This window comes from Talaromyces marneffei, chromosome 6, assembly GCF_009556855.1.
Source record: "Talaromyces marneffei chromosome 6, complete sequence".
Lineage (NCBI taxonomy): Eukaryota > Fungi > Ascomycota > Eurotiomycetes > Eurotiales > Trichocomaceae > Talaromyces > Talaromyces marneffei.
Window position 1 is genome coordinate 2,710,729 of NC_072353.1, and position 27,092 is coordinate 2,737,820.

Here is a 27,092-nt window from a genome sequence, read left to right on the forward strand (position 1 = left end):
TATTGAGGCTATATAGTTGCCTACTCAGGTATTGACCCCAAACAACATTGACCCAATTGAATGGACCGTCCCAACCGCCTTTTCTAGAAGCTGCCTAGGTACAGCTTTCAATGTTTGAATGAGATAGTTAGTTGGTTTCTGAGGGGTATAAAGTCAAACACCTTGTCAAACCATCAATTGACTGTCCTACCTGGGTATACTCAACTTGGGGGGGGGGGGGGGGGATGAAAGGAAAAAAAAAGCATAGATAACTATAGTCTCAATATATTCCCTCTAGGGCTACTACCTTTGTACTAGGCCATTTCTTGACAAGTTTGATCTAGAACCAGACTAACTTGTCGGTTGGGTCTGGTTAATTTTCTTGCTCGATACACAACTATGATCGGGTCCTCTGAGAGATACCTACGGTGTCACAAACCCTAATTTCCCGGCCATAAACCCGCCGTATATCATAAAAAATACCTTGCCCAAACTTATTTATTCATGATTTCTCACTGCCGTAAAAACAACGGATACTTTACCTACCCCATCAGTACAAACACGGCACATCTCGTCTTTGTTCTTGCGAACCCACGAGGCTGACGCCGGTAAAATGTCTTATAGGACGTCCTCCACACCGCACTCTGACTGCGGGGGGGCGGCTTGACCGATACTCCCCTGGAACCATGGCGAACACCACCCGGGCCCTGCGCACAGTCAATATGGGGTATGGCTAGTGCTCGAGCTGTATGTCATTGGGGAGGGGACCCAATCGGAAGGGCCTGGAGGAGCGGTATATATTATTAGCCCTGTAGTACCGTGTGATACATGAGTCAGGCATTGCATTGCTTGCCCATCCCCGTCAAAATTGGAATTAGGTGGAAGGGGTATGTATTTGTTTAGTCCGGGGTCCTTCCAATAAGGGCTGTCCATCGAGATCCAATCCCAACAGACTGGGGAGGAACTAGAAGGTCTATTCGTATCATTTACTCTTTATGGGGTAGTTAGTTATGTAGTTCATGTTCGATCGCGGTACCTACTTCATCTGCTGGGCATCGTTACATGTCTGGTCCGGAAAGGTAGATGGATATTGAAATTGGGTTTGCGTTGTGGAAGGTTGTATGCGTGTTCGGAATATAGATACTTGCTGTACCTCCTCAGTTCGTGGATCCAAGGCGAAGCTTGGTTTTGAGCTGTCCCTGGGGCATTTCTCGCCGCATATATCTTGGCTCGAGATCGATCACTTCTTCGGGTTTGACTATCATCGATCAGCAATCTCATTCATACTTCTGTCGCAAACCCTTGTACCCCCTCCCCACTAATTGATCGAAATGTCCCTCTCCGACAACCAACTCGCCGCTATCACGGCCGCCGAAAGAGCAACCTCCATCCTCTCTGTCATCGGCACCACGATCGTTATAGGCACATTCTTGAGTTCCCATTCATTTCGTAAACCCATCAATCGCGTCGTTTTCTACGCTGCGTGGGCGAACATTCTCACCAATGTCGGGACACTCATATCAAGAACGGCGATTGTGCAAAAGGAGAAGGGGGAGGCGCTGTGTCGGTTTCAGGGGTTTATCATTCAATGGTATGTCTTTGTCCCCTTTCTATGAGGGCCAGTGTTGATGGAGCGGTGTGGAATAGGTTCATGCCGGCAGATGCGCTGTGGACATTTGCAATGGCGTTCAACGTCTATCTGACCTTTTTCCACAAATATGATGCCACCAAACTGAGGCATCTAGAATGGAAATATCTGGTGCTGTGTTATGGCCTGCCATTCATTCCGTCATTTGCATATTTCTTCATCGGTTCTAGTTCCAAGGGTCCCGTGTATGGATCTGCAACTGTATGTCTCCCCGAATCCCTTCGCATAATAGATCCAATTGACGAATTGATGGGTTAGTTATGGTGCTGGGTCTCCGTGGAGTGGGATATCCTCCGTATCGCCGTCTTTTACGGCCCGGTCTGGTTTGTGATTCTGCTCACTTTTGCCATTTATGCACGCGTCGGTATCGACATTGCCCAGAAGCGAAGTACGCTTCGAAGTTTCAATAAAGAAGCGAATATGATGACGGATGACCGGTTAAATAAGTTGTTTGAGATTCATGCTTCCAAGGTTGTACATGTTACCAGCGAGGCTGTGAATGATGCGACTGCGAACGGGCAGAGGCAGGGCAGTAATATCAGCAACAGCAGTAGCAATGTCAACGTCAATAGTAGTAACAACAACGACAACAGCAATACAACCGCCTTCCCAGCATACTCAGTCACCGTCGCAGGGGGCGAGGCCTTCCCATTACCGCCCTCAACAACCTCGACAGTCGGGAGCGCCAGCGTCAAAGTATCCCCAACAACTTCACGGCGTGTTCCACGGATGGATATTAGTTCAGCTGCATTTGCATATTTCAAGTATGCTGTGCTATATTTCATTGCACTATTAGTAACTTGGGTAAGCACCTCCCCCCCTCAATCCCCAAAGGTACCAGCTAAGGGCTGTACTAAACGAGGTTGATACTAGGTCCCCTCAACAGTCAACAGAGTATACAGCCTCTTCTACCCCAACGACGCAATCTTCGGCCTGGAGTTTGTGTCCGCTTTTGTCCTGCCATTACAGGGCTTTTGGAATAGTATCATTTATATTGCCGTATCATGGTCCACGGTTATGGACTTGGTGGACCGTTTTCGAGCTCAGAGGCAACCGCTGTCATCGGTTGATGATGGTACGAGGGCAATAAATCTGAAGCAGTACTTTACCAAGAAGAGTAGTGAGGATGGTGGTAGTCAGATGGGTAGAAGGATATCCGATGATACGGAGAGTACGACCCATTTTGCGAAGGATACTGAGGGGTTACAGGGTGAATGATGTGACGATATAGTAGATGAAATAGTCGAGTACCTAGAGATAACATGTATAAAATAAAATAATGTTGAATAGTCAGTCCATCAGTTGAAAAGATGTGAAGTTGAAGAAGTAGAGATAGAATTGACCAATAGGAACGTCGCCACTACCTACCGTACCGGGAGGTAGCTTTGTGTAATTTTGTTAGATTTTGTTAGACGCGTCGCGTTAAGACGAATTCTCCACACTCATCAACTACACACTCCCACGAACATGCCACTGGCAGTATCTCAAGCCAACTCGCCTATGTCCGTAATCAGACAATCTCAGTGTCCTTCGTTATTACAATGTCACAGCAACCGCAACAAAACCAATCGCAACAGCGCGAAGGAGACAGCCCCTCTCCTCTCCCCCCTGCTCCAATCCAGTTAACGCCAGGACCACGCGCATCCCGACTGCAAGACATCTACAGCAAAGCCCTTCGCGCAACCCTAAAAGCAAACTCATACGAAAATTTCGCTTCCTGTTTTCCCACACCAGCCAGACATGTCCCCGCCAGTTTGGAGTCTGTCCATCGTCAGTTAAACGCAAAACTCGAGGAAGGCGCAACGGCCGAATTCAACGAGATCATCAAAGAACGCGAGGTAATCAAGGGATTGAACGAGTTGGATAGATTGGTTGGAGAAGCGAGACGGAGGAAAAGTCAGGGGGAGAGTGAGAGTGACGTGCCGTACGTTTTACACTAGCTTTAAAGGAAACTGGAGAAGCTTGTCTAACGATGGATAGTCCACATATGCTCGACGCCGACGGCTTGTACAGAGCCCATTTGACGCCGTACTTGCAAGAAGCGCAGGTTGCGCTCAATACAAAGATCGAAACAGCTCAGTCACAGAATGCGGCGCTTGCGGAAAAAGTACTGGCTCAAAGGAAAGAGATTGAGTCGTTATTATCGGGTCTGGAAGCTGTGATGGCTGATCTGGAAGGGTCTGCAAAGACGTCGACTGAGTACAGCAAGACGCATAATCTACGACAGGAGAGTTTGCAGATTGATGAGGAGATGAAGATGCAAACTAACAGTTGATATCGTGGTATTTGAACTCTATATACAGTCTTCAACGACATGCTCACATGAGCAACGATTCGGCATCGTCCAGTCCTACCAAACCATCTTCGATCATTTCCTGTGCGATACCCATCACCTTTTCTGAATCTACACTTCTCAATTGGTCCAACTTTGTCTTGTCGCCGGCCAGCGCTGCCGCGAGCGCCTCTTTGCAGGAACCCTCCTTTTCTTGCTCTGAATCACCATCCCTACGGGCCAATGCAGCAGCGCCACGGTAATACGTCTGTGCATTTTTCAACAGTGTTGGCGCGTTCTCGCCCGCCACTGGATAACTCCAAGGGGGTCTGCCCAACCGCCACCGCGACATTTCAGCGTCTCCTCTGGCAATGTGAATCTTTGGAACGTTATCTGCACTAGCCAATTTCGAAGCTGTGGTCAACGCCTCCAATGCTGCAGTTAATGCCTGCCAACGCGAAACAAGCGACTTTTGCACTTCTTCCATGTTACCTGCAGGGGGGTTATCTGCGATTGCAGAGTTGAATGATGTTAGGGCTTCGGCTTTGCTGCAGAGACCTTCGGGGTTTTCTGAGAGATCTAGTTCAGGCGAAAATGCGCCACTCAGCTCTCTCTGGTATGTCTCTACGTCGGCTCTTCCGCTTCGGTACAAAACCTCCGTCAATGCTGCCACGAATATTGCGCGAGCCAGTGCAACCTCTTGTTCTCTGTCTGTACCTTCGACATAGGCAGCGATTCTCGTTCGTAACAAGTCGTATGAGTACTCTTCCACCCATGCCAGCCCATTACCACCATCAAGAGCTAAAAGACCGCATAATGTCGCCAAGGTCTCCAACTGTGCAACGGCGGTGTCAACCAGTGTATCCTTCGTTACTGGCTCTACCACAGCAGCCCATTCTTCTTGCGGGGGTGCCTCTGACTCTGTATCCATCTCCTCAGCCGCTGGTTCTTCCGCGCTGGTCTGCGGAGTCTCATTAGCCTCCAGCATCTTGATCTGTTCCTGTGACTCGGTATATCGAAGCTCCTGCACCACCAAACATCTCTGGAACAACTCCAGCGCCTCGTTCAGATATTTCATGGCCTCCTGGATACGACCTTCATTGGCCCGTTTGGATTCAGTCAACGCCTCCGCAAGACTCGTCAAAACCTGCGCCGTATTGAACAAAACATCTGCATTATCTTGATCGAGTACAAGTGCGTGACGATGGGATTGTAAAGCGATATGGAGGATCTTGATTTGCGGCGCGGGAAGCTGAGTAGCTAGTTTGGGATGTTGGGTGATTTCGTATTGAACGCGAGCCCTACAGATCATCAGCACTTCTTCCATACAGACGAGAACGTGAAGGATTTTGTGTGCATACTTGTTATAGGCCAAATCGAATGATGTGGGAAACTTGGCAAGTCCATTATCGTAAATCTCGATGGCGCGCATGAAAAATCGCATAGCTTTGACGGGGTCGCCAGCTCGCCATTTTTCGCCACCTTCTTCTTGGTCAACGCCAGCTAGAAACTTGTCAGTAGAGAAATAGTAGTCGGAATATGATATGATTACATACCAGCTAGGAATTCATCTGCGGTTTCTGGGTCCTGGAATGAACGAACAGTTAGTCGCCTCCAAACTTGACCAAACTGCGGGGAAGTTAAAAGAGAAAAAAGTCAACTTACAGCATGCTGATGTCTGCCCTTCTTCTTGGACTTGTTCTTCGCATTGTTCAGCTCTTTGAGAAGCGGCTTTCCTTTCGGCATTTTGTGTTTTGATTCAGCGTGAATATTAGAGGAGTTGATAGAAATGAAGTGCAAGAAATAAATTCCAGATGAGCGTCATTTGCTCATTTGCTCATGGAGAAATTCTGGCCAATCAAGCTCTATCCTACCCCACTATTCCGGCTTAGCCCTAACCCTTATTGGACTTACCTTGATGCTTTAAACAACCACAATGCGATTGTTCATCTGTGTCCAACAAGCTTAGACATGTATTTTTAGTCTTGCTGTGCTGGAATTTTGCGTTAGATGGCTTGTCTAACCTATAACTAATGGAAACAAATCAACCCACTGATGTCCGGACTCAGGACGGATGCGAGGACGTCCAGTCCGTTCTTGCGATGCCTCATGAGCATGATAGGTATCTGGAGGAAAACAAACCGCCTTGGCGCGTTTACCTCTGTTGTCAGAATACCTTCAATTGCACAAGAGCCGAAATAGGCCTCGTGGGAGATTCATGGATTACGATATCCGCCTGGGTTCGTCGGAAGCCTGCCTTTGCCATACCGGCTATTTGAAGCGCATGTCTGCAATATAAATATTCACTCAGTCACTCTTTGTTCATTTACTTCAATTTCTAGAGCTACCTAGGTAGGTACCAGAAAATCTAGCCCTAATCAATCGTGCTTTAACGTCTGACCGGACATACAAACGGCTTAGGGAAAACCATAATCCGTCATTTTTCCGGAGTATACATGTACAATAATGAGGCTTATGTCCGTTAGGTGGTTAGGGCACATTGTATCCGAAATGGATATTATGTCCGTTGGCACGGACAAAATATGATGATTCGGAACGCATTATGTGCATGACAATAGAGTGTAGTTGGATGTGTAGTAAAGTTCTTATAAGCCTTCTTCCTCCTCTGTCCTAAATAGACTAAACGTTCATTCTTACACTGCCTAGGTGAGATTAAAAAAGAACTTATTGTATCTGAGGATAATCTAACTTCATTCTTGCTTAAAGTGCTTCAATCATGGTCTCCACATTATCCGCCATGTTTCCCCCTTCGCCCTCTTTCACGGAGAAGGATCTACCGTCTCTCGTTGGCGAAGTCTTCATCATAACGGGTGCGGCATCCGGAGTAGGCTTTGAACTTGCTAAGATACTTTATGTTGCTGGCGGAACTATATACGTTGCCGCTCGCTCGGCAACACGATGTGAGGGCGCCATCGAGAAGATCAAGGACCAAACACGCGGAAAGAAAGCAGAGGGTGTGCTGACGCCCATGATACTAGATCTAGCAGACCTTAGAACAATCAAGCGAGCCGTCGAGGACTTCCAGCGGCAAGAGACCCGACTGGATGTCCTGGTCAACAATGCGGGTGTGATGAATACTCCTGTGGGAAGTAAGGGAACGCAGGTCCGTTATGCTCTGTCCTCCAAAGTTTCCGTGACTATGACAACTGATGAGACTGTGTTACAGGGTCATGATCTTGAAATGGCCACGAACTGCGTGGGACCGTACCTCCTCACGAGACTCCTCGAGCCGATCCTTATCCAAACAGCTGCCTCAAGTCCTCGGTTTAGCGTCAGGGTCGTTTTCGTTGTTGCACTCATGCAATTATTTTCGCCTGCCACTGCAATGGAGTTTGACAGCAATGGTACACCTAAGGTTTTGCCGGGAGATGGCTATATGAAGAGTCAACCTGGGGACAACTACATGCAAACCAAGATTGGAGGGACATGGTTGGCAGCGGAGTTCGCAAATCGTCTCGGCAGCAAAGAAATCCTTAGCGTGGTGAGTCCAAGGAATAACGACTGCTCCCAAGTAGAATTGCACTGATTCATTATACCTAGTCTGTACATCCAGGATTAATGCGAACTGAACTACAACGAAACATGACTGTTACAGCTCGTGTGAGCATGGTATGTCTTACTAACTCTCCCCCCCAACGAAGCTTTCAACGCTTACACTCCGTGTAGAAATTACTCTTTAGGGGCCCTGTATATGGCGCCTACTCCGAACTTTTTGCGGCATTCTCACCAAAGCTCACGGCAGAGAACAATGGTGGCTATGTATTGGCTTGGGGCAGAATTGCGGAGCTGCCCAAATATATTACCGACGGTCTTAAGAGCAAATCAGAAGGCAGGACTGGAGGAGCGAAGATGTTCATGAACTATTGCGAGCGAAAGACGAGGCGGTACCAATAATTGCCATGCGAAAAGACGGTGGAGAATCTGTATTTATGATGATACAGTAGAGCTTTCCAATTCACAGATGTAATCGTTCTCCTCTCCAGAGTTCGAATTTCGGATAGAAAGATTCGGCCAAGATCGATCATTTGCATGAGTTTGTCGAATGCCGTTGTCGAAGACGTCCTGTTAGGTAGTTAGTTTTATCAAGTCTGAATCCTTTGGAGTGAATCTGACGGACCCAATCAAAATTCATTGGCGTGTCACTTGATTCCCCAATAAAATTTATGGGTATAGTTCCAAAATCGATATTGGACTGAGATGTATGACTTGAGAAGGGAATAGCATCGTCAAATCCTTCGTGCTGCCCACCACTATAATTGCTGAAAGCGCCCGCTGATAGCTCCAGTAATGACCCTGATAGGACTTCCCTAGCATCACCCGCCTCGATGTAGACACTTGATTCTACACTATGGCGCTGGTAGATGGAGTTGAGCCGTTTCATCATGTTACTTAGCACAGCATGGGCTTTGCTTGTATCAACCGACATGCTTCTGGTCTCGTACCAAATCCTACAGGATGTTTCCAGATCTGATATCATATCTGCCTGATGCGGGTCTGGTATCTGCTGGCCTCTGGAAGAATAGATCATACTCTCTTGGATTAAGCACAGATATGGTATCACCGCCGCGAGTAGAAGGTCGTGCATGGCCAAGGACGAAATAACCCACAGGTCTTTGCACAGGACGGCCCCTGGCTGAGTAGCATCGTGAACCTCAGACTGAATTCGAAGAAGCTCCCTTGAAGCATCTATTGCAGCTTTCTTCGAGTATAAAAATTCTGCATTCTCTCCCACTTTCGTGATATATTTACGATGTAAGATGCACCGAGATTTGTGAAAAAGCACCGCCAGGCTCAAGCGCCGTATAATAAGCTCAGCAGAGTCGGTGATACAAAGATCTATGGGCACAACACAAAGAAACGGCGGAATTGCAGAAAAGGCTTGCTGTAGCTCTCGATCCAATGCCGTTACCTCAGCATAGTTTGGAAGTGTTAATAGATTTGCCTGCTCAACTATTTTTTGAAAGACACGAGCAAGTCGACCCTTTGCTAGTGTGTACGACATGCCTGTGATTTCGGTCTAGGAAATGGTAATTTAATCGAAGATTCGTCAAAGTCATGATCCTGTAGGTTCAATGGTATTCGGGTATCGCTTTTGACCCCTTGGATCATTGAGGGGAGGCCATTCTCGAAGCTAATTAATAGATCCATCTGTACCAAAAGATGCCAGATTCGACGCCGTATCTCGCCCTGGTACGGCGTAATAGTGCCTACCATGTTGTTTGGATCTCGATGGAGGCCCATTCGAAATGCCAAACGAACTGCAACACCGACTATCAGGTAGCAGCTCATTTGATTACCTTTGCTGAGGACGAAGTCGGCTTCTATGTATAGGAGAAACGTTTCGAGGGTATACGGTCCTGAGTGCTTCGCGTAGTTTGATAGCGCCAGGCATTGTGCACAACATCCACGATAAATTTGCACCATTTCGGGTGAAGTGCCACTAGAGTTTGGGTGCTCTTCATCGGCCCCCAGTGCGACGAAGGCTCCCAGACACATAACAGCGTATATCAATGCGAGAAAACTGATCGGGGAGCCATGGGGATCGTCCCAAAACTTTCTGTACTGCTATTATATTAGTATTGCAGCGGTTTATCGCGAGGCGATCATATCATCACATACGTGCTTTTGGAATGTTGGTTTATGGATAATATCTGAGAGACATTTAGTAAAAATAGCTACCCAATTTCTTTGAATATGACTAGGTGAAACTTGCGTAGTGCGGGACTATTGGAGTTGAAGTATCGAGATACAAGTCGATTCACCATACTTCGCCCCGGAAGTGCCGCCAAAAGGTCCTTGTAAGTGGTCGGCGACTCAGTATTGTTCAAGAGCAAAGAGATATCCGGCCGCGTGCTCCCAACACCCAATGAGGTTTCTTCGATATCTTCGCTAAAATAACCTTTCATTTCCTCAATCTAAAAATCGTCAGTCGAACCAGGTCCACAAAGGAAAACACGGATGATTAATCCTACATCCTCCAGTATTGCTGCCCAGTGACTGCCCCCAATGTAGGTCGTGTCATTCAGTCCTACCAACCGGCCAGAGATATCCATTCCAGCATAATTATCCGGTAAAGGCGGATGCGATGTAGCCCCAGCATGGATGGGTTGATGCTCATCTGGTGGCTGGCTTGCCATTGCCCCTTTGACAAGGCTTTCCAAATGTTTCAATCGGTTTTGCATGCTTGCAACTGGTCTCTTGCGTGCTACTAGAGAGGGGAATGTACATTGAGAGGATCGCCCTCTCTTGACGCACTGTGAACATGGCTTTTCTCGATCGCATTTTAGCTTCGCATGGCGACAATGAGCACAACTGAGCTGGATCCGGTGTCGCTTAGTCAGCGGCTTGTTTGAAGCTTCGAGAGTAATCGATCCGGTGCTATCGGTACTATCAATATTCATTCTGGTGCTTTATGCAATTCGGACAGGGTTGTTCCAGGGAATTCAAATTAGAATCAGGCAGAAGTTTAGGGCAGCGAGCGAGCCTTTAGACTACTAACCCCGAGACTAACCGGGTGCGGCATATTTATCGGACAAAAATTACCACTTTACCAAAAAGGAGATCCCCTTAGTGGGACTTCTTGGTAATGGTTTGTATAGGGTTATGTGACGTCCGAAATCACGTGATTATTTTCTAACAAGAGGGCTGCTAATAAAAAACTAGAGAACGAGTTAGCTCTCAGTTCATTCGAGAAAAAGACACTGAAGGACACGGCACAGGCATGGCATAAGAGACTTGGTCACCTAGCAATTGAAGCTATTCGGAAGCTTGGGCAAGCCACGGAAGGAGCAATCGTCACCACAAATAAGATCATGAACAGAAACGAGGATGGCCTGCGGTTGTCGTTCATTGCACAAATCTCATATTTCTCTTGCAGGCCATCCTCGTTTCTGTTCATGATCTTATTTGTGGTGACGATTGCTCCTTCCGTGGCTTGCCCAAGCTTCCGAATAGCTTCAATTGCTAGGTGACCAAGTCTCTTATGCCATGCCTGTGCCGTGTCCTTCAGTGTCTTTTTCTCGAATGAACTGAGAGCTAACTCGTTCTCTAGTTTTTTATTAGCGGCCCTCTTTCGTCCCCATTCGATAAAGAAAAGCGACCCGTCACATTTGATATTGCACAATCGTTGACTCCTTTCCTTGCTCCACAAGCATTCATTCAAACCATCGTACACTATACCGTGCTTCCGGAGTTTGCTGAGTGATATGATATTGGTGTGCATGCCCTCCACAAACCAAGCTTCAAGGATGCGAATTCCTTTCTCCTTCACCATACTATTTGTAGGAGCGGTTGGAAATATCCTCATTTCTCCAGGACCGTGCACGACAATCTTGTCATTACCCACTAGGAGAACCCTGGTCTGTGTGCCCATGTTAGTAAGATTGCTCCTATCGTTGGTGATATGCACCGTGGCGCCACTATCCAGTACGAATTCATGTTTGAGATCTCCAGTGCTTGCTGCGGCTGACATGACTGTGTCGATTACAGATCCACAAAACTCATCAGAATCAAAAACCAAATTCGCTTGTTCTTCCTTCGCACCATTTTTCTTAGTGTCTTCGGAATTTGATGCTTTCGTTGAAGATGCGTTCGCTGCTTTCAAGATCTTCTCAATCCATCTCAATTTCTCGGCTCTGGGGTGATTCTTCTTTTTTCTCAATTCATCAAATTTCTTTTGGATCTCTGGATCAGGCTTCCACCCGGGAGGACGTTTTTCCGGATTCACATATGGGCATATATCATACATATGCTCCTCTCCGTCCTCACAAATTATGGTGCGTGTCTTATCTCTTCCAGATTTGCTGTCTTTCTTCTCCGGCTGATCAGATTTATCATCTAGTGTTGCCTGTCCTCCAACATTTCTATCTGTCCTAGTTGATCCCTTTTATATGTGAAATCCTCACAATTCCGATCTCCTATCTTGCACTCCGATGTCTCCGAGTCCGTGTAGAAACGTTGTTTTCTGGTGCTCCGAATCCGAATCCGAATATCACTCCGTGTCCTGTCCGAACTGTAATCCTTTCCAATTTCAATACATCCGTTGGCTATCTCAATTAACTAGAAAAATCACGTAAGATCATGAAGAGAAATAAAAGCACCAGAAGAGGTAAAATTAGGGTTGATCTATTTATGGGGTAGGTAGGGCTTGCCGTCCGTGCATCGCACCATACTACGTAGTAAAGTTTGACTGGGATAGCCAGCCTGTTTTGAGATTCCGGAAATACAAATTAGGAAAAAGGTATGAATCGATTATCTGCTTCTGGTTGAGCAGATATTTGCAGAAAGAAGCTCAACTCTGGCCATTAGCCAACTGAGGATGGACAGTCTCAGTAAATTGAAGGGACCCAGATGTCTTTCTAAGCATTCTACACAAAACAACTAGTAGTTCTATGGGTAAGTTTAGAGAGAAAATAAATGCGGCACCCCTGGAAAAATCAACAACGGCTTTTATGTACTTTTGGATTGGTCCAGATATGAATGCTTAGGGCTGGTCGACATGTCATCATGAGTGTATACCGCGCGCCAGAAGCTACCTACGTATATTCAAAGTTGACTATCATCGGATACCTATAGTTTCCCCGCCCTCTTCGCAGTCCAAGTAGCAATAGCATCCATCAATGCCGGACTCAAAGCATCGTACGTCTTCAATCCCACACTCTCAAACTTCGCACGCACCTCATCCATCCCCTCCGGCTTGAATCCTTGCTCAATAATACTCGACACAAAAGCTGCAAACTGCGGTTCCTGCCACCCCTTTGTGTCCGAAAGCTCAGCATGCACAAAATCGAGACCCTTGAACGGGTGCTCCTTATGGATACGCCCGAACATGTGAACACCGCATTGAGAGCAGGCGTTTCGCTGAATGACGGCCTCAGAATCGACGATGGTTAATTTGTCGCTGTTGGCGGTGACTGACACTTTGTCGGTGGGGATGACGCCGACTACTGAGAAAAGGGAGCCGGCGGGTTTCCAGCATTTGGAGCAGCCGCAGGCGTGGTTGTGGAGGACGTCGGAACCAAGGGTGACTTCGATCTTGTTGCTAGGGCAGTGGCAGTAGAGTTTGCCGCCAGGGAAGCCGGGTTGGCCTTTGGTTAGACCATTGTCGATTTGGGGATGTAAGGAGAGACCCATTGTGATCGTTGTTTAAGTTATTGAGCGGATGATGTGAGGATCAGGGCTGTGTATCGGGTTGAAGACAGTAGGCATCAACAATGGCCTCGAAATGATGATATCGGATGCTTTTATATTCGAATGAATCTATACTTATTTTCTCCCTATCTCTTCTCCAACAAATTTGAATCCCGAAGACCTGATAGCATATCTAAAACGCCCCACCTGACAAAGTCTTTGATCCGCCAGAAATGTTTCTACCGCATAACAGTTGGAATCAACTTACACTGAATATCGTCCCACTTCAAAAAAGAAGAAGAAAAGAAAAAAAAAAGAAACAAGAAGGTCTCATTTTCGCGGTAGGATTGGCTTCTCGGAGGTGGGGAGCCAACAAGAGACCCTTCTCTGCAATCGCTTCTATTTTCCGTATTAGGAAATTCTCAGAGAGTCCTGTCACGTACCGCCGTGTGGGCAGTATCTTTTTTCTGCAAAAGGATTCGTGATCCTAGAAGGACCAGAACATTTTTCGATTCCATTCCATAATGTCTCTTCATCAGGGATTGCTAATAATTATGTTTTTGACACCATTTTCTTGGAAGTGTCTTTTCTATCTCATCTCCGCATCAATGCCTATGCATTTGTGTATGCCTGTGCCTACCCCTCATGCGGAGATCAAATAGTAGGAGTACTGTCTATGAGGGCTGGGACAGTCAGCTTTGACAAAGAATAATGTGGCCTAATATTGGGGGTAGTTTACAACAACAAGTTGATTCTGATGCAGCTCATTATTTTCTTGAACTACCTTAACTATGGGTCGTCTACGGAGCAGTGTCGGAAAATCCAGGAACGATAGATTCGCGCCTTAAATCTAAGGCAAACATGAACTGGATTTCAGTCCTTATCTTTTATCTGATCATGGATTGAATCTCAGATCATTCAAGGCTCTTTGTTGATTTCAATCTCTTCCGTATTTGTCAAGCGAGCTCGTTTCCTAACGATCCGTCATGCTCATTGCCCAATTTGTACACATAGCCGAGATATTCCCAACTCTCCACCGCAGTGAAACATTACATGACATTGTCGAGGTAAGCTCATGGAGAATTTTTTCCATAAGGAACAATTTATGGAGAGAAAACTCAGAAAAGCCGTTAGCCCACACTATTTTTAAGTTATTGATGGGTCACTGACTGTCGATGCAAGTGATAGAAACATGAAGCTAATCCGGTTTAGTCAAGTGCCTCATACGTTGACAACGTGGAAATTGCCTGACCGCAGACGTCAGACGGCTGCGACAGCCCTAGCTTAGTAAGCAGTAACGCTTTCCTCCGGTCACACGAATCATGAGCCTTAAATGTCATGCTATGTATTCGTAATACCGTGTACAAAAATGACAATACCTTAGTGTCCCTTTAACTTAGTCTCTGATTGGCGGTTCTGCACTTGAAACTAGGACTACACGTGGCTTGCGGCACAGTTGCCTTGTATGAACCAGTAATTTTTGCTCTTTCTGACCCCTGGACTTGTTGGTTCAACATTCGGTTTCAAACAGCAAAGTCACCATGATTCCTGAACATAGTTATAGATAATGATGTTCAAGCTACAAGGTATTTTTAGAAGAGGTGAATGTAAGCTCTTACTTTATGACCCATCGACTACACAAAGTATGAAGTCACCTGAACTTAAATGCTAGTCGTAGCCAGTTTCGGTTTCTGTAAAGTACGGCGGTACCCTGTAAGACAATACGGCACTAACCAAGCCCCTCAAAGAAAGTAAAAAGGACGAAGATCCTGGGACGGTGTTCCTCCTCAGTTCTCGACCAAGGTTGGCTGTTTGTGACTCTCACAATTGTCATATTCTCTCTCTGCCTCGATTCTATCGCATATTCTTTTCACGATAATATAACCAATTGTAAAGACTGCTCGGCTACGCCTTTCGCGACGACTGAAGATATTTTACGATTATTATTAAGCCCGGTCCAACCCGCGTGATCGTCGTTCCTTGTCGAAGAACTAAACTGCCTCGTGCGAAGAAAAGGGGAATCTTTCCTCGATAACTCCGCGCAACACCCACAGAGAATAACTGGTTTCTTCTCTACTACTTGCGAAATATATATATAGGCAGACACGCACACACGGTCTTATCGATAGACGAACATTTATCACATATACACAATGGCCCGTACTTCGTTAGAATCTGAGCGGCCGATCATGACTGGATCGGTATGTGTTTCCCTCTGCTGAGACTGGGATTTGCTGCATGACAGCTTGCGCAAACGTGACAAAAAATCCTTCCGACTAACCTTTTTAACAATAGAACCGCAACTCAAAGCGCTTCTCCAGCTACAGCGGAGTCCCTTCCCTCGCCTCTACCGATACCAGCAGCACTCTCCCCAGCGGCGACCGCATGGCCGAAATCAAAGAATATACTGACGGCCTGGAACGCCTCGAGAACAAACCCCTGAGCCAGCAGCGCTTCGTGCCTTCTGCCGAAAAGACGGATGATCTGAATAAGCTCGCTCTCGGCGCCAAGGTTGAGCGCGCACTCGGAAGAAGAATGACTGGACAAGATGCTGTTATGCGAAAGCCCGTTGTGACTGATCTTGATGAGAAGAAGGCTTTGGAGAACTAGATTTTCCTGTGCTTTCGTTCTAGCTGGCTATGAATATTCTCTACTTGAGCTTATGTCGTGGGTGGTGGTTCTGAAATGAACAGTTGCAGACCATCTTCCCATGCTACTCGCATCTGACGCTATATGTTTCCCTCGATCGTTTCCACGGAGTCGCATGATTTCACATTTTCATCTTTCCCTCGCTGCTCTGGTACCGGATTTCTTTTGTCTATTTCCTTCTCGCATTGATTACCCCATCGTGTTGTAAATAGCACGCTTTGCATTCTATTTTGATGTTCGCTCTGTTTATACGTTGATTTTCTTTCTGTTTCCTTTCCGCTTCTATATTTTCAATACTCGATGTCAATTGAATATACATATGAAATCTCATGCAAGTCTCGAAGCGGTTGCACGATCATGATAGAAGGTCCTTGCCCAAGAAGCAGCAGTCAGCCACTTCTAGCAACATCATACGTGCGAGAAGAGGATTTATCCCCAATGATCATTTTTAATGATCAATAATATTATAACTAGTTACTCCGTATAGAATATAAATATAAATATAAGTAGCTAGTTGGCTTAACTTCAGCGAAGAGATCGCAGCTTAGTCAGAGTCTTCAGTGCACGGGCCAATCACGATGGCGCACAAGCTTCGAGATGCTCGGGTGGACTCCATCGTTCTTTCCTCTTCCTCTTCTTTTCGCTTCTCCTCCTCCATCCTCTTCATTAATCAAGCATCCCACTTCATCTTTCAGCACTCGGCTCATTTATTCTACTTCTTCCTCTTTCATCTCCTAGAGAAAACCCGTTGTCACTTATCAATATCCAGGGAACCACATTTGCCCCATCTTTTTTCCGGTTCGCACTTTATACAACCAATTCGAATTCCCGATTCGTTGTCTTTAAACAAAATCTTTTCTTCTTCCATCACACGCAACATCTCCGATTCTCGCCTTTCGTACACGTACAATCAACAATTGATATTTCCCATCTAATTCGAATCTTTCTTCCGGACGGAGTTCGAATTTCTCATCGCATTTAGCGTCGCACAGTCTTGATATCTTTTTTTTTCGATTCTGTACAGACAGCATCCATTGTTCCGGGTAAGTGAGAAACATTTCGCAACGTTCCCTTTATCTAGCTGGTGGCGCATATGTTATTTACAAATGTTTTTATTTATTTTCCTGCTAACGTTGTTGATGACTCTCATTCAGGTCGCGATCGACGTGATCGGTCCATTTCCTTTTTTTGCCCCATTCAAAATCGACGGTCATCCCCGTTTTCCACCACGTTTCTCTTGACCTTCGCCAAACGCCATCATCCAAACGTCGCCTAGACAAAACATACAACTAGAATTTATTTGAAACTTTTTAGTAGAATCATGGCGGACACTACTCACGCTCCCGTTAACGGCACTTATGCTGCTGCTCCCCCCAACGGCTACCCTGATATCTACTTGTCTCAAAACGCGATGAATAACGCTGCCACCAGCTACCACCCTGGTCCTGTCTCTACGCCATCAAATGGGCCAGCTCCCGAAAGCAAGGGTGATATTTCAAAGGACGAGGTTGGCTGGTACTTTGTTGAGCAATACTACACAACCATGAGCCGAAACCCGGAGAAGCTTCACCTTTTCTACTCACGTCGGTCTCAGTTCGTCTCTGGCGATGAGGCCGAGAATGTCCCCGTTGTTGTTGGCCAGAAGGTAAGCAATTCTCATAAAAGTGATTGTGTGACGACCATACGCTAATATTTGGTTAGGCTATCAATGACAAGATCAAGGAACTCGATTTCCACGACTGCAAAGTCCGTGTCTTGAATGTCGATTCTCAGGCCTCGTTTGACAACATCCTTGTTGCTGTGATTGGAGAGATCTCCAACCGCTCCAAGCCCTCCCGCAAGTTCACTCAGACATTCGTTCTCGCCCAGCAGCCAAATGGCTACTATGTTTTGAACGACATCTTCCGATACCTTGCTGATGACGATGAAGAAGTCATTCCCGCTGACGAAGCTACCACCATCGAGCCTGAAGCATCCCCAGAGCCCGAGCAAGCCGAGATTCCTGCAGTTAACGCGGCAGAGGCCGAAAAAGAAGCACCTTTAGCCGATAGCGAACAGGCCGTCACCGAGATTGATGCCAAACTCGAGACTGTTGCTGCCAATGGTGAAACTGAGGCGGTTGAAGAACCTGACACGCCTGAACAGGTCAATGGCGATGAACAGCCTGCGGTTCCTGTTACTCCAGCTGTCCCTGTTGTTCCTACTGAGCCTGAGACTGTCAAGCCCGAGGAGACTAAAACTCTGGAACCTACACCAGCCGTCACTACCCCCAAGGAAGCTGCCCCAGCTCCCAAGGAGACTGCTCCTCCTGCCAAGGCTGTCCCTAAGACCTGGGCTACTATCGCCTCCACCAACCGTGCTGCTGCTGCTGCCGCCGCCGCCGCCGCTGCTGCCGCGTCCGCTACCCCTGCTGCTGTACCTCAGCCAAAGCCTGCCGCAACCGCAACTTCATCTCAGCAACCAGCTAAGCCCCAACAGGAACAACCTGCTGCTGCCCCTGCAACCGAAGCTGTTGCTACCAGCAGCCAGGCCGCTTCCAATGATGGTGCTGGATGGCAGACTGCTGGTCACGATCACAGCAAGAAGCAATCTCGTGCTGAAGAGAAATATCCTGCATACATTAAGAACGTCACCGAGAAGGTTGACGCTTCCTTGTTACGCACTGTTCTTTCTCGTTTTGGAAAGCTTACTCACTTTGATGTCAACCGTTCAAGGGTATGTTCTTATCTTATTTAAATTCTAAAATTTCTCTCGTTTGACATACTAACATATATTTGCAACAGAACTGTGCTTTCGTCGATTTCGCTGACCAGACCGCATACAACGCTGCTGTTGCAGCCAACCCTCATCAGATTGGCACCGAGCAGGTCACTGTTGAGGAGCGTCGCGTCCGCACTGGCAATGTTGGCGGTGGCTTCGCAGCTGGCCGTGGTGGTAGCGGTGCTAACCGAGGTCGTGCCGATGGCCGGGCTGGAAGCCAGGGCCGCGGTACCAGCGGCTTTCCACGCGATCAGGGACGTGGTGGATTCGCAGGCCGTGGTCGTGGTGGCAGCAACGTCAGCGGCAACAAGCGTAGCCAGGCACAGGCAGCTTAAATGGCAACGTGTTATTCTCACGTATTGATGCCGAAATGAATACACAAGAAATACAGAAAAGCACCCTAATAAGCATTTGGTTTAATTGTCGGTTCGCGGGCTATTTGTACGACCACGTATCTTACGGCATATACATATATTGAAAGACATTTCCATCATGTCAATTTTACGACAGGCAGTGGTTTCACTTGGTGATGATTTCTTACAACGAGCATGTTAGCGGTTTGGGAAAAGTCGCTTCCTTTTGTCTTTCTTCGTCTTTTTTTTTTCATTTTCATTTTTCCTATGTCTCTATAGGCGCGAGGTATTGTCTTTTGTTGACTTGATTTCAAATATTGGTCCGAATCGTTCGGATCAATTGATTTGACTGATTCAGAAAACCTTCTTGTATCAAATTTCCCCTTTCTTCACGCACGTTCCGCTTTTATCATGTTAGAATACACATCTATTCTGTCTTAATCGGTTATGACGATTTGACCTTTTGTTTTGCTTGGTTTTTCTATTCTACCCTTGTTTTATTTTATTTAAGCATAGCGAGTCCCAATAAAGGGGGGAATTTCATTTCTCTTTTCTCTTCGTCTTCGTCTTGGTGATTTTTAATCTCCCTAACTTGTCCTCATTTCATTTATCATCCAACCCCCCTTGGACGACTAGCAAAGTGGGTTCTGCCTACATGTATAACAAAATGAATCTTTTGATCTCTACGTTATAAAACAAGAACTATTTAAACTGGCCCCTTCACTTTACTGGTATGGTACACTACCTAGACCTGTTCATTACATATTACAACGAACAAACCGTGATAAAGAGCGTTGACCGTGTTGATTACTCCTATGTTGAATAGGCCTACCAGTAAAACAAGTCACTACAGTAGAGAAGTGAAGCCCTCGATTGACCTTGACCTTGTTGATGTTATTCCTTTGGGGTGACTCTTTAGGCAAGAGTACATGTACAATCGTGAATGTTGAGCGTGGCAAGCGCGATTGATTAATCGATGGGCCCGCCCCTGGGATTTACATATAATGATATCACATTTCAAGGGTGTCTCCATCCACCACGCATGACGTCATCTACAAATCAATCGAAGTACAGAGCTCAATGGGTAGCATCTAATTAATTTCCTTATCTTGGTCTCACTGGAATCTCAACAAAGGTCTGCCCAGGTACTACGTTCAGATGTTATTTAGATAACATCAATGTACATCACCTCCAGCTTTTCGTGGCACTTTCACAATGCAACGTTGTGTGACATAAGCTATACTTATAAGACCCATCAATAAAAAGATTTGTCTCCCAAATCATTGAGAATATGAATATTAATGTAACGGAGACAAATGAGAGACATCAATAACGGTTAGATAACTTCCGGAAGTCCATCTGTACAATTTGTGAAAATTCGTGAGATGAGATGTCAGTGGTTTACTAGGGTTTGGTTTCTCCAGAGACCTCGGGCTGCAACACCTCTCTATATTGAGACTTATTGCCGCATCGAGTAACATATACTGTTACACATCGTAACAAGAGGATCGCCCCGTAGAATCTGTGATGTACCGAGTAAGACTTGCAGAGGCCTTAAGATGAATGTTGTCCACCTACCTAGGTAGAGATGGACAGGTCAATCGTAAGTAACCCTTGGAAAAGCATTTTGTTACTCAAGGTCATCGACTGACTTCCTATCCTATCGGGTAGAGAGAGAGAGTCAAATATCTGTCTGCTAGGTGGGCTTGTCCTGTACTCAGTTTCATTTACAAGGTCCAAACAAGTTCGTCTGTTGACTTTTGTGATGATGTGTAGTAGATCTTTACTAGTTATCTGAAGATATTATATGCAAGTACTTGTTACAATGGAGAGAGGTATATATGAACGAGTATTATTGTTGAGCAATAAGACTAATTTATCTTAAACAAGACATCAGAGAAGAAAAGGTGTAAAACGCTCAAACGCCGATCACAATCCGCCACTTGGACCGTGACCCTAATTTTCGACCAGAGAAAAAAATACATCCCAGAAAAGTTTCGTTGTCACATCAACCCGTAATCAACTTGTTGCTACAAGAATTTAGTCGACTTCCTCCATAGCGCTCTCACCGGTGGCTTCGGCAGCGGCGGTTTCCTCGCCATCCTTCTCCTCTGCGGCCTCGACGTCCTCTTCGACGTTCAAGCCGAGAGAGATGAGCTTGTGAATGCGCTCAGCGAAGCTGGCAGGGTCATCAATGGTGAATCCAGAAACCAAGAGAGAGGTCTCGAAGAGGAGCTGAGTGATGGACTTGACGGTGCGGTCGTTCTCGCCATCGGCCTCAACCTTCTTCTTGAGCTCCTTGATGATAGGAGACTTGGGAGAGATCTCGAAAGTCTTCTTGGACGCCATGTAGGAGCTCATGGAGGTGTCACGGAGAGCCTGGGCCTTCATGATACGCTCCATGTTGGCGGACCAACCGAACTGGCCGGTACGGATAGCGCAAGGAGCACCGACAAGCTTGTGGGACACAACAACCTTCTCGACCTTGTCGCCGAGAATGTTCTTGAGGCTCTTGGCGAGAGGCTCGAATTCCTTCTCCTCCTTCTCACGCTCGGCCTTCTCCTCCTCAGTCTCCTCAAGCTCGAAGTCCTTGGTGATGTCGACAAGCTTCTTGCCATCGAACTCCTTCAACTGAGTGAAAGCATACTCATCGATGGGGTCAACAAGGAACAAGACTTCGAAGTTCTTCTGCTTGAGGGTGTCGAGGAAAGGAGACTTCTGGACAGCCTTGAGAGACTCGCCAGTGATGTAGTAGATCTGCTTCTGGTGCTCGGGCATACGAGTGATGTAGTCAGTGAGAGAGGTCATCTCGTCACCGGACTTGGTGGAGTTGTAGCGGAGGAGCTTGGCAAGAGTCTGGCGGTTCTGGGCGTCTTCGTGGATACCGAGCTTGATGTTCTTGCTGAAAGCAGAGTAGAACTTGTCGAACATCTCACGGTCCTCAGCGATCTCGTTGAAGAGCTCAAGGGTCTTCTTAACGATGTTCTTCTTGATGACCTTCATGATCTTGTTCTGCTGGAGCGTCTCACGAGACAAGTTGAGAGGGAGATCCTCAGAGTCAACAACACCCTTGATGAAGCTAAGCCACTCAGGGATGAGGTCGGAGGCGTCATCAGTGATGAAGACACGACGGACGTACAACTTGATATTGTTCTTGGTCTTCTTAGTTTCGAAAAGGTCGAAGGGAGCACGCTTGGGAACGAAGAGGATGGCACGGAACTCGAGCTGACCCTCAACAGAGAAGTGCTTGACAGCAAGGTGGTCCTCCCAGTCGTTGGAGAGAGTCTTGTAGAAGGAAGCGTATTCCTCCTGGGTGATATCAGCGGGGTTACGAGTCCAGATGGGCTTGGTCTTGTTGAGCTCCTCCTCCTCCATCTTGTACTCCTTGATCTTCTTGGTCTTCTTCTCCTTCTTTTCTTCCTCCTCGTCATCGACCTCCTCGATCTTGGGCTTCTTCTCGCCATCTTCTTCCTCCTTTGCCTCCTCAGCATCATCTTCGGGGACCTCCTTCTCGACCTCCTTCATGATGTGGAGGTAGATGGGGTAGGAGATGAACTCGGAGTGCTTCTTGACAATCTCCTTGATCTTGCTCTCCTGGAGGAATTCGGTCTGCTCGTCCTTCAAGTGAAGGATCATCTTGGTACCACGGCCAAGGGGCTCACCCTCAGTGTCCTGAGTAAGAGTGAAGGTACCACCGGCGCTGGACTCCCAGATGTACTGCTCATCATCGTTGTGCTTGGAGATGACGGTGACCTTGTCGGCGACGAGGTATGCAGAGTAGAAACCGACACCGAACTGACCGATCATGGAGATATCAGCACCAGCAGTCAGGGCCTCCATGAACTGCTTGGTACCGGAGCGGGCAATTGTGCCGAGGTTGTTGATGAGATCCTACAATCATTAGCATTTGCTTGTTGAAGAAGCATGTGGTAAAAGTGATGAACTTACAGCCTTGGTCATACCAATACCGGTATCGCGGATGGTGATGGTCTTGTTCTCCTTGTCGGGGGTAATGTCGATACGGAGATCCTTGCCCGTGTCGAGCTTGGATGGGTCTGAAAGGGCCTCATAGCGAATCTTGTCCAAGGCATCGGAACAGTTGGAGATGAGTTCTCGCAAGAAGATCTCCTTGTTCGAGTAGACGGTGTTGATAATGAGGGACAAGAGCTGAGAGATCTCAGCCTGAAACTCGAATGTCTCTGACATTTTGATGGATGTGATGTGTGAATGCGAAAAGGGTATCCTTGGGGATAAGTAGTTAGTTGATGATTCTCAGACCAGAGCTTCCTCTGCACTCCAACAGGCAACCAAAGAGATGGCACTCACAAAGTAGGAAGGGTTGGGAAATTAAGAGATTCACAGAGGTACAAGAGAAGCTAGAGGGAGAGGGTATCTAGCAACGCAGAGAATAGATTTCACAGTAAGAAGAGAGATGGAGTGGAAAGAAGAAAGTCAGGAAGGAAAGAGGACTGAAGCTAAAATACTCTGAGGTGGAGGGCCGTCCAGGCTGAGACGCAGTTCCTGTAGCTTCGAATCGATTCTATTCTACCACCGACCGCTAGTCTGCTTTGGGGTTAGTGGCCCAAAGTCCAGTTTTTCGATCTCTTTCGATGCTTTCTCCAGAATCTCCTCGCTGATTGTATGGGGGGGGGAGATGTGTTTCTACGTTGGCTGTGTGTGTTCTCTACTATCCTTTGCATACCAGTTTTCCCAGTTATTCTATCAATTGCCACGAAGAGAGCATTCGTTGCATACAGAGGTTACAGACATGTCAGAAGCCGCTTTGGTTCTGCCTTATTTTTTAGGTTAACAATACACACCGTAAACGGACTAGCGGCCCACTTCCGTTGATTCTAGAACCAATGATAATAGCTGTTGACTGCCCCAGAAGTTTCTGCAACCACTCTTTCTCAAAGAAAAGAAGAGTCAAGCAGTCATCATTGATCGTCCTATGTGAAGCCGTCAATCATGCCAAATTTCAGCAATTACATAGGTATCAATTCGTTCGACAGTCAAGGTACTCATACAGCCTGGACCATGTGGCGGTCAACAGGCAAGACTCGGCGGGTCAACAGAACAAAATAGAGGGGTGGCGTTGCCTGGGTAGCTCACAAAGCTAAGCAATCCATCTGGTCCCAAAAGGGTTAAATTGCTTTTTCTTAACGCCGAGCTTGGACGCCTGCAGGTCGTTTGGCGTGGCAACCGTGAAACAGATACAGAGTACAAAAGAAACAGAAAGAGGAAAGAAGTCATCAAGTTGTCATTGTATTTCTAGTTAGGCCAGCTACTCTAGTGCGTTTAACATGTCGTTTCTTCTTAAGGCGTCTCTTGGTGGTACATCTGCGGGAAATATTATGGTCTGAAATCGTCGACTGCCGTGCTGGTAGCTTATACACCTTGGCCATCCTACTCAAGTTCTGAGTTAGGGCTGTCTGTCCATCTGAGTGGTAGTTAGTAAAGGTGACAGGCGTGTGACTAATTGGAGTGATCGGTCTCTACCAATCAATAACCGGCTTCCCTGAGGTCCCCGTTGCTTGGTCTCATCTGCCTCGTAGAGTTGGAGCTTGCAATGTCTGCAAAACTAATCGTGAGGATCAATCCAATGAAAGCGCCATTCAGTTAGACTTTGCGCTGGCAGTCCCCAGAACTTGGCTAGCCAAAGCGCCAAACCACCAACAACTCCGAAACTACCAACTACTTGCACAATCATCCAACCACGGCGACGAAGATCCTCATTCCATCGAACCAATCCCAGGGGATCCTCAGGATTGAGCTTTGTGAGGCGATATTTTGCGGTCTGTCCATTGGAAGTCCGTACCACAATCGCGCCTGAGTGTTTGTCGGTATTAACATCCCACCGTGGAAAGCCAGGTGTGTCTTGAATGGGAACAAGTGTGCCATCGATCACGCATTCTCCAAGACGCTCGGTCAGCCAAGCTGCTCTTTCCCCTCGAGCAAGTGCAGCGTATCTTTCGCGTTCGTTTTGTAGACTCTGCTGTAGATCGGCGGCCCATTTTGCCAATCGCACTTGAGCCAGTTTCTCTTCGTGTTGTGTGTAATCGTTTACTCGTGCCAAAGCATAGTTAGGAGCTCCGCCAAAAGCACTAAATGGAGCCAGCACTGCATTGTTGAAAGCTGGATTAGGTGCCGCAATGACATTTCCAGGGCTCTTAGATCGCTGACGTTTAACAGCAGTATCCGCACGCTGTGCAGTCAACATTGTTCCATTTCGGGTTAGCTTTTTAGCTGCAGCATGACGCAGCCAGGACATATTATCAGTATCGAAAATCTTATCAATCAGATTGCCAATTTCAGATGTAACCAGAGGTGGGACATAGTCTGGACTCATCAACACACTGGCATCCATATTGTCATCGTCATTAGACTGCATCGAAGAGACGGCAAATGGCGACTGAGATTGCTTGCCCTCTGATACATTCCTGTCTTCGAAGGAGAATAACTGTGGGCTATTTTGTGCGATTTGACTATGAAAAGAGCTTTTAAGCGACGTTATTTGAGATTCGGATAGCAAATCAGCTTTCGATATCAAGGGGATGACGTTGCTAAAATCAGATAATTTGAGAATGCATTCAATATCGTATGAAAGGGTGTCTATTAGTTGTTAGGTATAGCTTGAACCAATACGAGGCAGGAAAGGGCAAGCGAACCTTCGGAGATAAGATAAAGGATCAGGTCAACCTGAGAGCCGCCATTTCCACCCAGCATATTTTGAAGTTCGGAACCAGGGTGGCTGATGGAGGCAATAGCACGGGACAATTGTTGTTTCATATACTGTATGATAACCTCTATATTCTGGTCAGGCTGGCCTGTACCGTTGCTTGAAACCGTTGTATCAACAAAACATAAATTTCGCTCGAGCACGACTTCTCCACTATTCTTCCGTCGCTTGAGGATACGCGAATCCTCGAGATCGGACCACCACCGCGGGTATGGCTTGGTGCTTGCATAGATTTCGGAAATCATGGCTGCATTGGACTTTTTAAAATTCGCCCTTGAATAAGGTCGACCATGTTCCAGTTGACCTGAGTTTTCGACAAGGTCAACGTGCACAATATCGTCACATACTTGGACGATTGACCTGATCAATGACGACTTTCCGGAACCTATAAATCATGAGTCTTAGAGATCTCTACGGTATATTGCCTAGATGGGGAACGCGCCTACCTTTTGGTCCAGCTACAAGAATCTTGAAACGGCCAATAGCCTTGCCTCTTTCGGTAAACGGACGTCGACTTGGCATTCGAATGCTCGGCATAATCAATTGCGAAGAGCTATCGCCTACTCCATGTTGAGTAAGCTCACTCATCTCCGGGGTGTCTTCCTCTTCACCGCTTGACACCAGGGTTTGGCTACTGATTTCGTCTGTGATTGATATGTCATCCAACAGTTTGAAAGACCGACTCGATATCGATTTGGGACTACTCGGCATGGAGGACGGATCATCATTCAGGTTAAACGGAGTGAGCGGACGTGAGGGTGCCGGGGAAGCCCGAGAAATAGCTTTGGACAATGGTGTATCCAATCGATCGATGTGATGGAGTAGATCTGATGGTTTAAAAGTGGTCCTACGTTTTGAGGACGGATCCGTAGATTCATGATGATAAGAGTCGTCTTTGAACGAACAAGAGATATCTGCAGCACTAATCGTGTTTTCTAGACTCTGGACTCCGAATGTACTATCTCTTGAAGAGACCATGTCGTCACTGGTCTCTCGGGCTAGGAAAAATGAGGTCGGGACACCAGGTCCGGACTGGGTGTCGGACCATGATGGAGCGGAAGGGTCGGCGGAGGATAGCTTACGAGGGGGTGAGGGGGAGAATTCGGGGACGACAGGGCGCATTATGAAGGCATCTAGACTGGCAAAATATTCGATATGATACAATAGCTCGTCGTCGTGAACAAACACGAGAGATGGAGGTCAGTAAGTTCTGTTGGGCACTTGTCCGGTGATGCTGTGTTGTTATCGGCTGACGATGATGATAAGGTCACGTGTAGGTGGTGGGCTGTAGTGGCCTGGCCAATGAGAGGGCAGTGAGCAGTTCTCCCCGCAGTGGAAATTTGGTATTACTATTACATGCATAATATGCACTGCGCTATTACATGCAGCCAATAGCAGTTTGCACCTACGCTTTTACTCAGAGAACCATTTCCTAATCGGGCAAAGTCGATACAGCACCATACCAACAATACCAGCCAGAAATATGGACTTGCACCACTGCGGGCATTCGTCCGGAATTGTTCAGCATCGCCGGGGAGGCGA

The 27,092-nt window shown here is 46.9% G+C and overlaps 10 protein-coding genes across 10 annotated transcripts; 5 read left to right on the forward strand and 5 right to left on the reverse strand.

Moving 5' to 3' along the window:
• Positions 1-1,310: 1,310 nt before the first annotated feature.
• Positions 1,311-2,845, forward strand: EYB26_008476 (uncharacterized protein; the record flags this gene model as incomplete). The annotated part of the gene is made up of 4 exons (XM_054267729.1): positions 1,311-1,570; positions 1,627-1,828; positions 1,886-2,431; positions 2,501-2,845. The coding sequence occupies 4 exons, from the start codon at positions 1,311-1,313 to the stop codon at positions 2,843-2,845; spliced, it is 1,353 nt and encodes a 450-aa protein (XP_054123704.1).
• A 323-nt stretch (positions 2,846-3,168) lies between these two features.
• On the forward strand, positions 3,169-3,902 carry EYB26_008477 (uncharacterized protein; the record flags this gene model as incomplete). The annotated part of the gene is made up of 2 exons (XM_054267730.1): positions 3,169-3,551; positions 3,608-3,902. 2 exons carry the CDS (start codon positions 3,169-3,171, stop codon positions 3,900-3,902), a joined length of 678 nt encoding a protein of 225 aa, XP_054123705.1.
• Positions 3,903-3,945: 43 nt separating this feature from the next.
• On the reverse strand, positions 3,946-5,645 carry EYB26_008478 (uncharacterized protein; the record flags this gene model as incomplete). Its single annotated transcript, XM_054267731.1, has 4 exons — positions 3,946-5,200; positions 5,261-5,402; positions 5,456-5,486; positions 5,565-5,645. 4 exons carry the CDS (start codon positions 5,643-5,645, stop codon positions 3,946-3,948), a joined length of 1,509 nt encoding a protein of 502 aa, XP_054123706.1.
• Positions 5,646-6,657: 1,012 nt separating this feature from the next.
• EYB26_008479 (uncharacterized protein) lies at positions 6,658-7,814 on the forward strand (the record flags this gene model as incomplete). Its single annotated transcript, XM_054267732.1, has 3 exons — positions 6,658-7,401; positions 7,461-7,529; positions 7,587-7,814. 3 exons carry the CDS (start codon positions 6,658-6,660, stop codon positions 7,812-7,814), a joined length of 1,041 nt encoding a protein of 346 aa, XP_054123707.1.
• Positions 7,815-7,847: 33 nt separating this feature from the next.
• EYB26_008480 (uncharacterized protein) lies at positions 7,848-10,102 on the reverse strand (the record flags this gene model as incomplete). Its single annotated transcript, XM_054267733.1, has 6 exons — positions 7,848-7,982; positions 8,038-8,937; positions 9,075-9,482; positions 9,540-9,571; positions 9,634-9,835; positions 9,893-10,102. 6 exons carry the CDS (start codon positions 10,100-10,102, stop codon positions 7,848-7,850), a joined length of 1,887 nt encoding a protein of 628 aa, XP_054123708.1.
• A 557-nt stretch (positions 10,103-10,659) lies between these two features.
• EYB26_008481 (uncharacterized protein) lies at positions 10,660-11,667 on the reverse strand (the record flags this gene model as incomplete). Its single annotated transcript, XM_054267734.1, has 1 exon — positions 10,660-11,667. The coding sequence occupies one exon, from the start codon at positions 11,665-11,667 to the stop codon at positions 10,660-10,662; it is 1,008 nt and encodes a 335-aa protein (XP_054123709.1).
• Positions 11,668-12,488: 821 nt separating this feature from the next.
• On the reverse strand, positions 12,489-13,052 carry EYB26_008482 (uncharacterized protein; the record flags this gene model as incomplete). Its single annotated transcript, XM_054267735.1, has 1 exon — positions 12,489-13,052. One exon carries the CDS (start codon positions 13,050-13,052, stop codon positions 12,489-12,491), a length of 564 nt encoding a protein of 187 aa, XP_054123710.1.
• Positions 13,053-15,202: 2,150 nt separating this feature from the next.
• Positions 15,203-15,659, forward strand: EYB26_008483 (uncharacterized protein; the record flags this gene model as incomplete). Its single annotated transcript, XM_054267736.1, has 2 exons — positions 15,203-15,250; positions 15,345-15,659. The coding sequence occupies 2 exons, from the start codon at positions 15,203-15,205 to the stop codon at positions 15,657-15,659; spliced, it is 363 nt and encodes a 120-aa protein (XP_054123711.1).
• Positions 15,660-17,019: 1,360 nt separating this feature from the next.
• EYB26_008484 (uncharacterized protein) lies at positions 17,020-18,793 on the forward strand (the record flags this gene model as incomplete). Its single annotated transcript, XM_054267737.1, has 3 exons — positions 17,020-17,343; positions 17,400-18,413; positions 18,482-18,793. The coding sequence occupies 3 exons, from the start codon at positions 17,020-17,022 to the stop codon at positions 18,791-18,793; spliced, it is 1,650 nt and encodes a 549-aa protein (XP_054123712.1).
• Positions 18,794-20,851: 2,058 nt separating this feature from the next.
• EYB26_008485 (uncharacterized protein) lies at positions 20,852-26,672 on the reverse strand (the record flags this gene model as incomplete). The annotated part of the gene is made up of 8 exons (XM_054267738.1): positions 20,852-22,702; positions 22,760-23,054; positions 23,138-23,187; positions 24,100-24,251; positions 24,311-24,384; positions 24,460-25,423; positions 25,480-25,935; positions 25,997-26,672. The coding sequence occupies 8 exons, from the start codon at positions 26,670-26,672 to the stop codon at positions 20,852-20,854; spliced, it is 4,518 nt and encodes a 1,505-aa protein (XP_054123713.1).
• Positions 26,673-27,092: the final 420 nt, after the last annotated feature.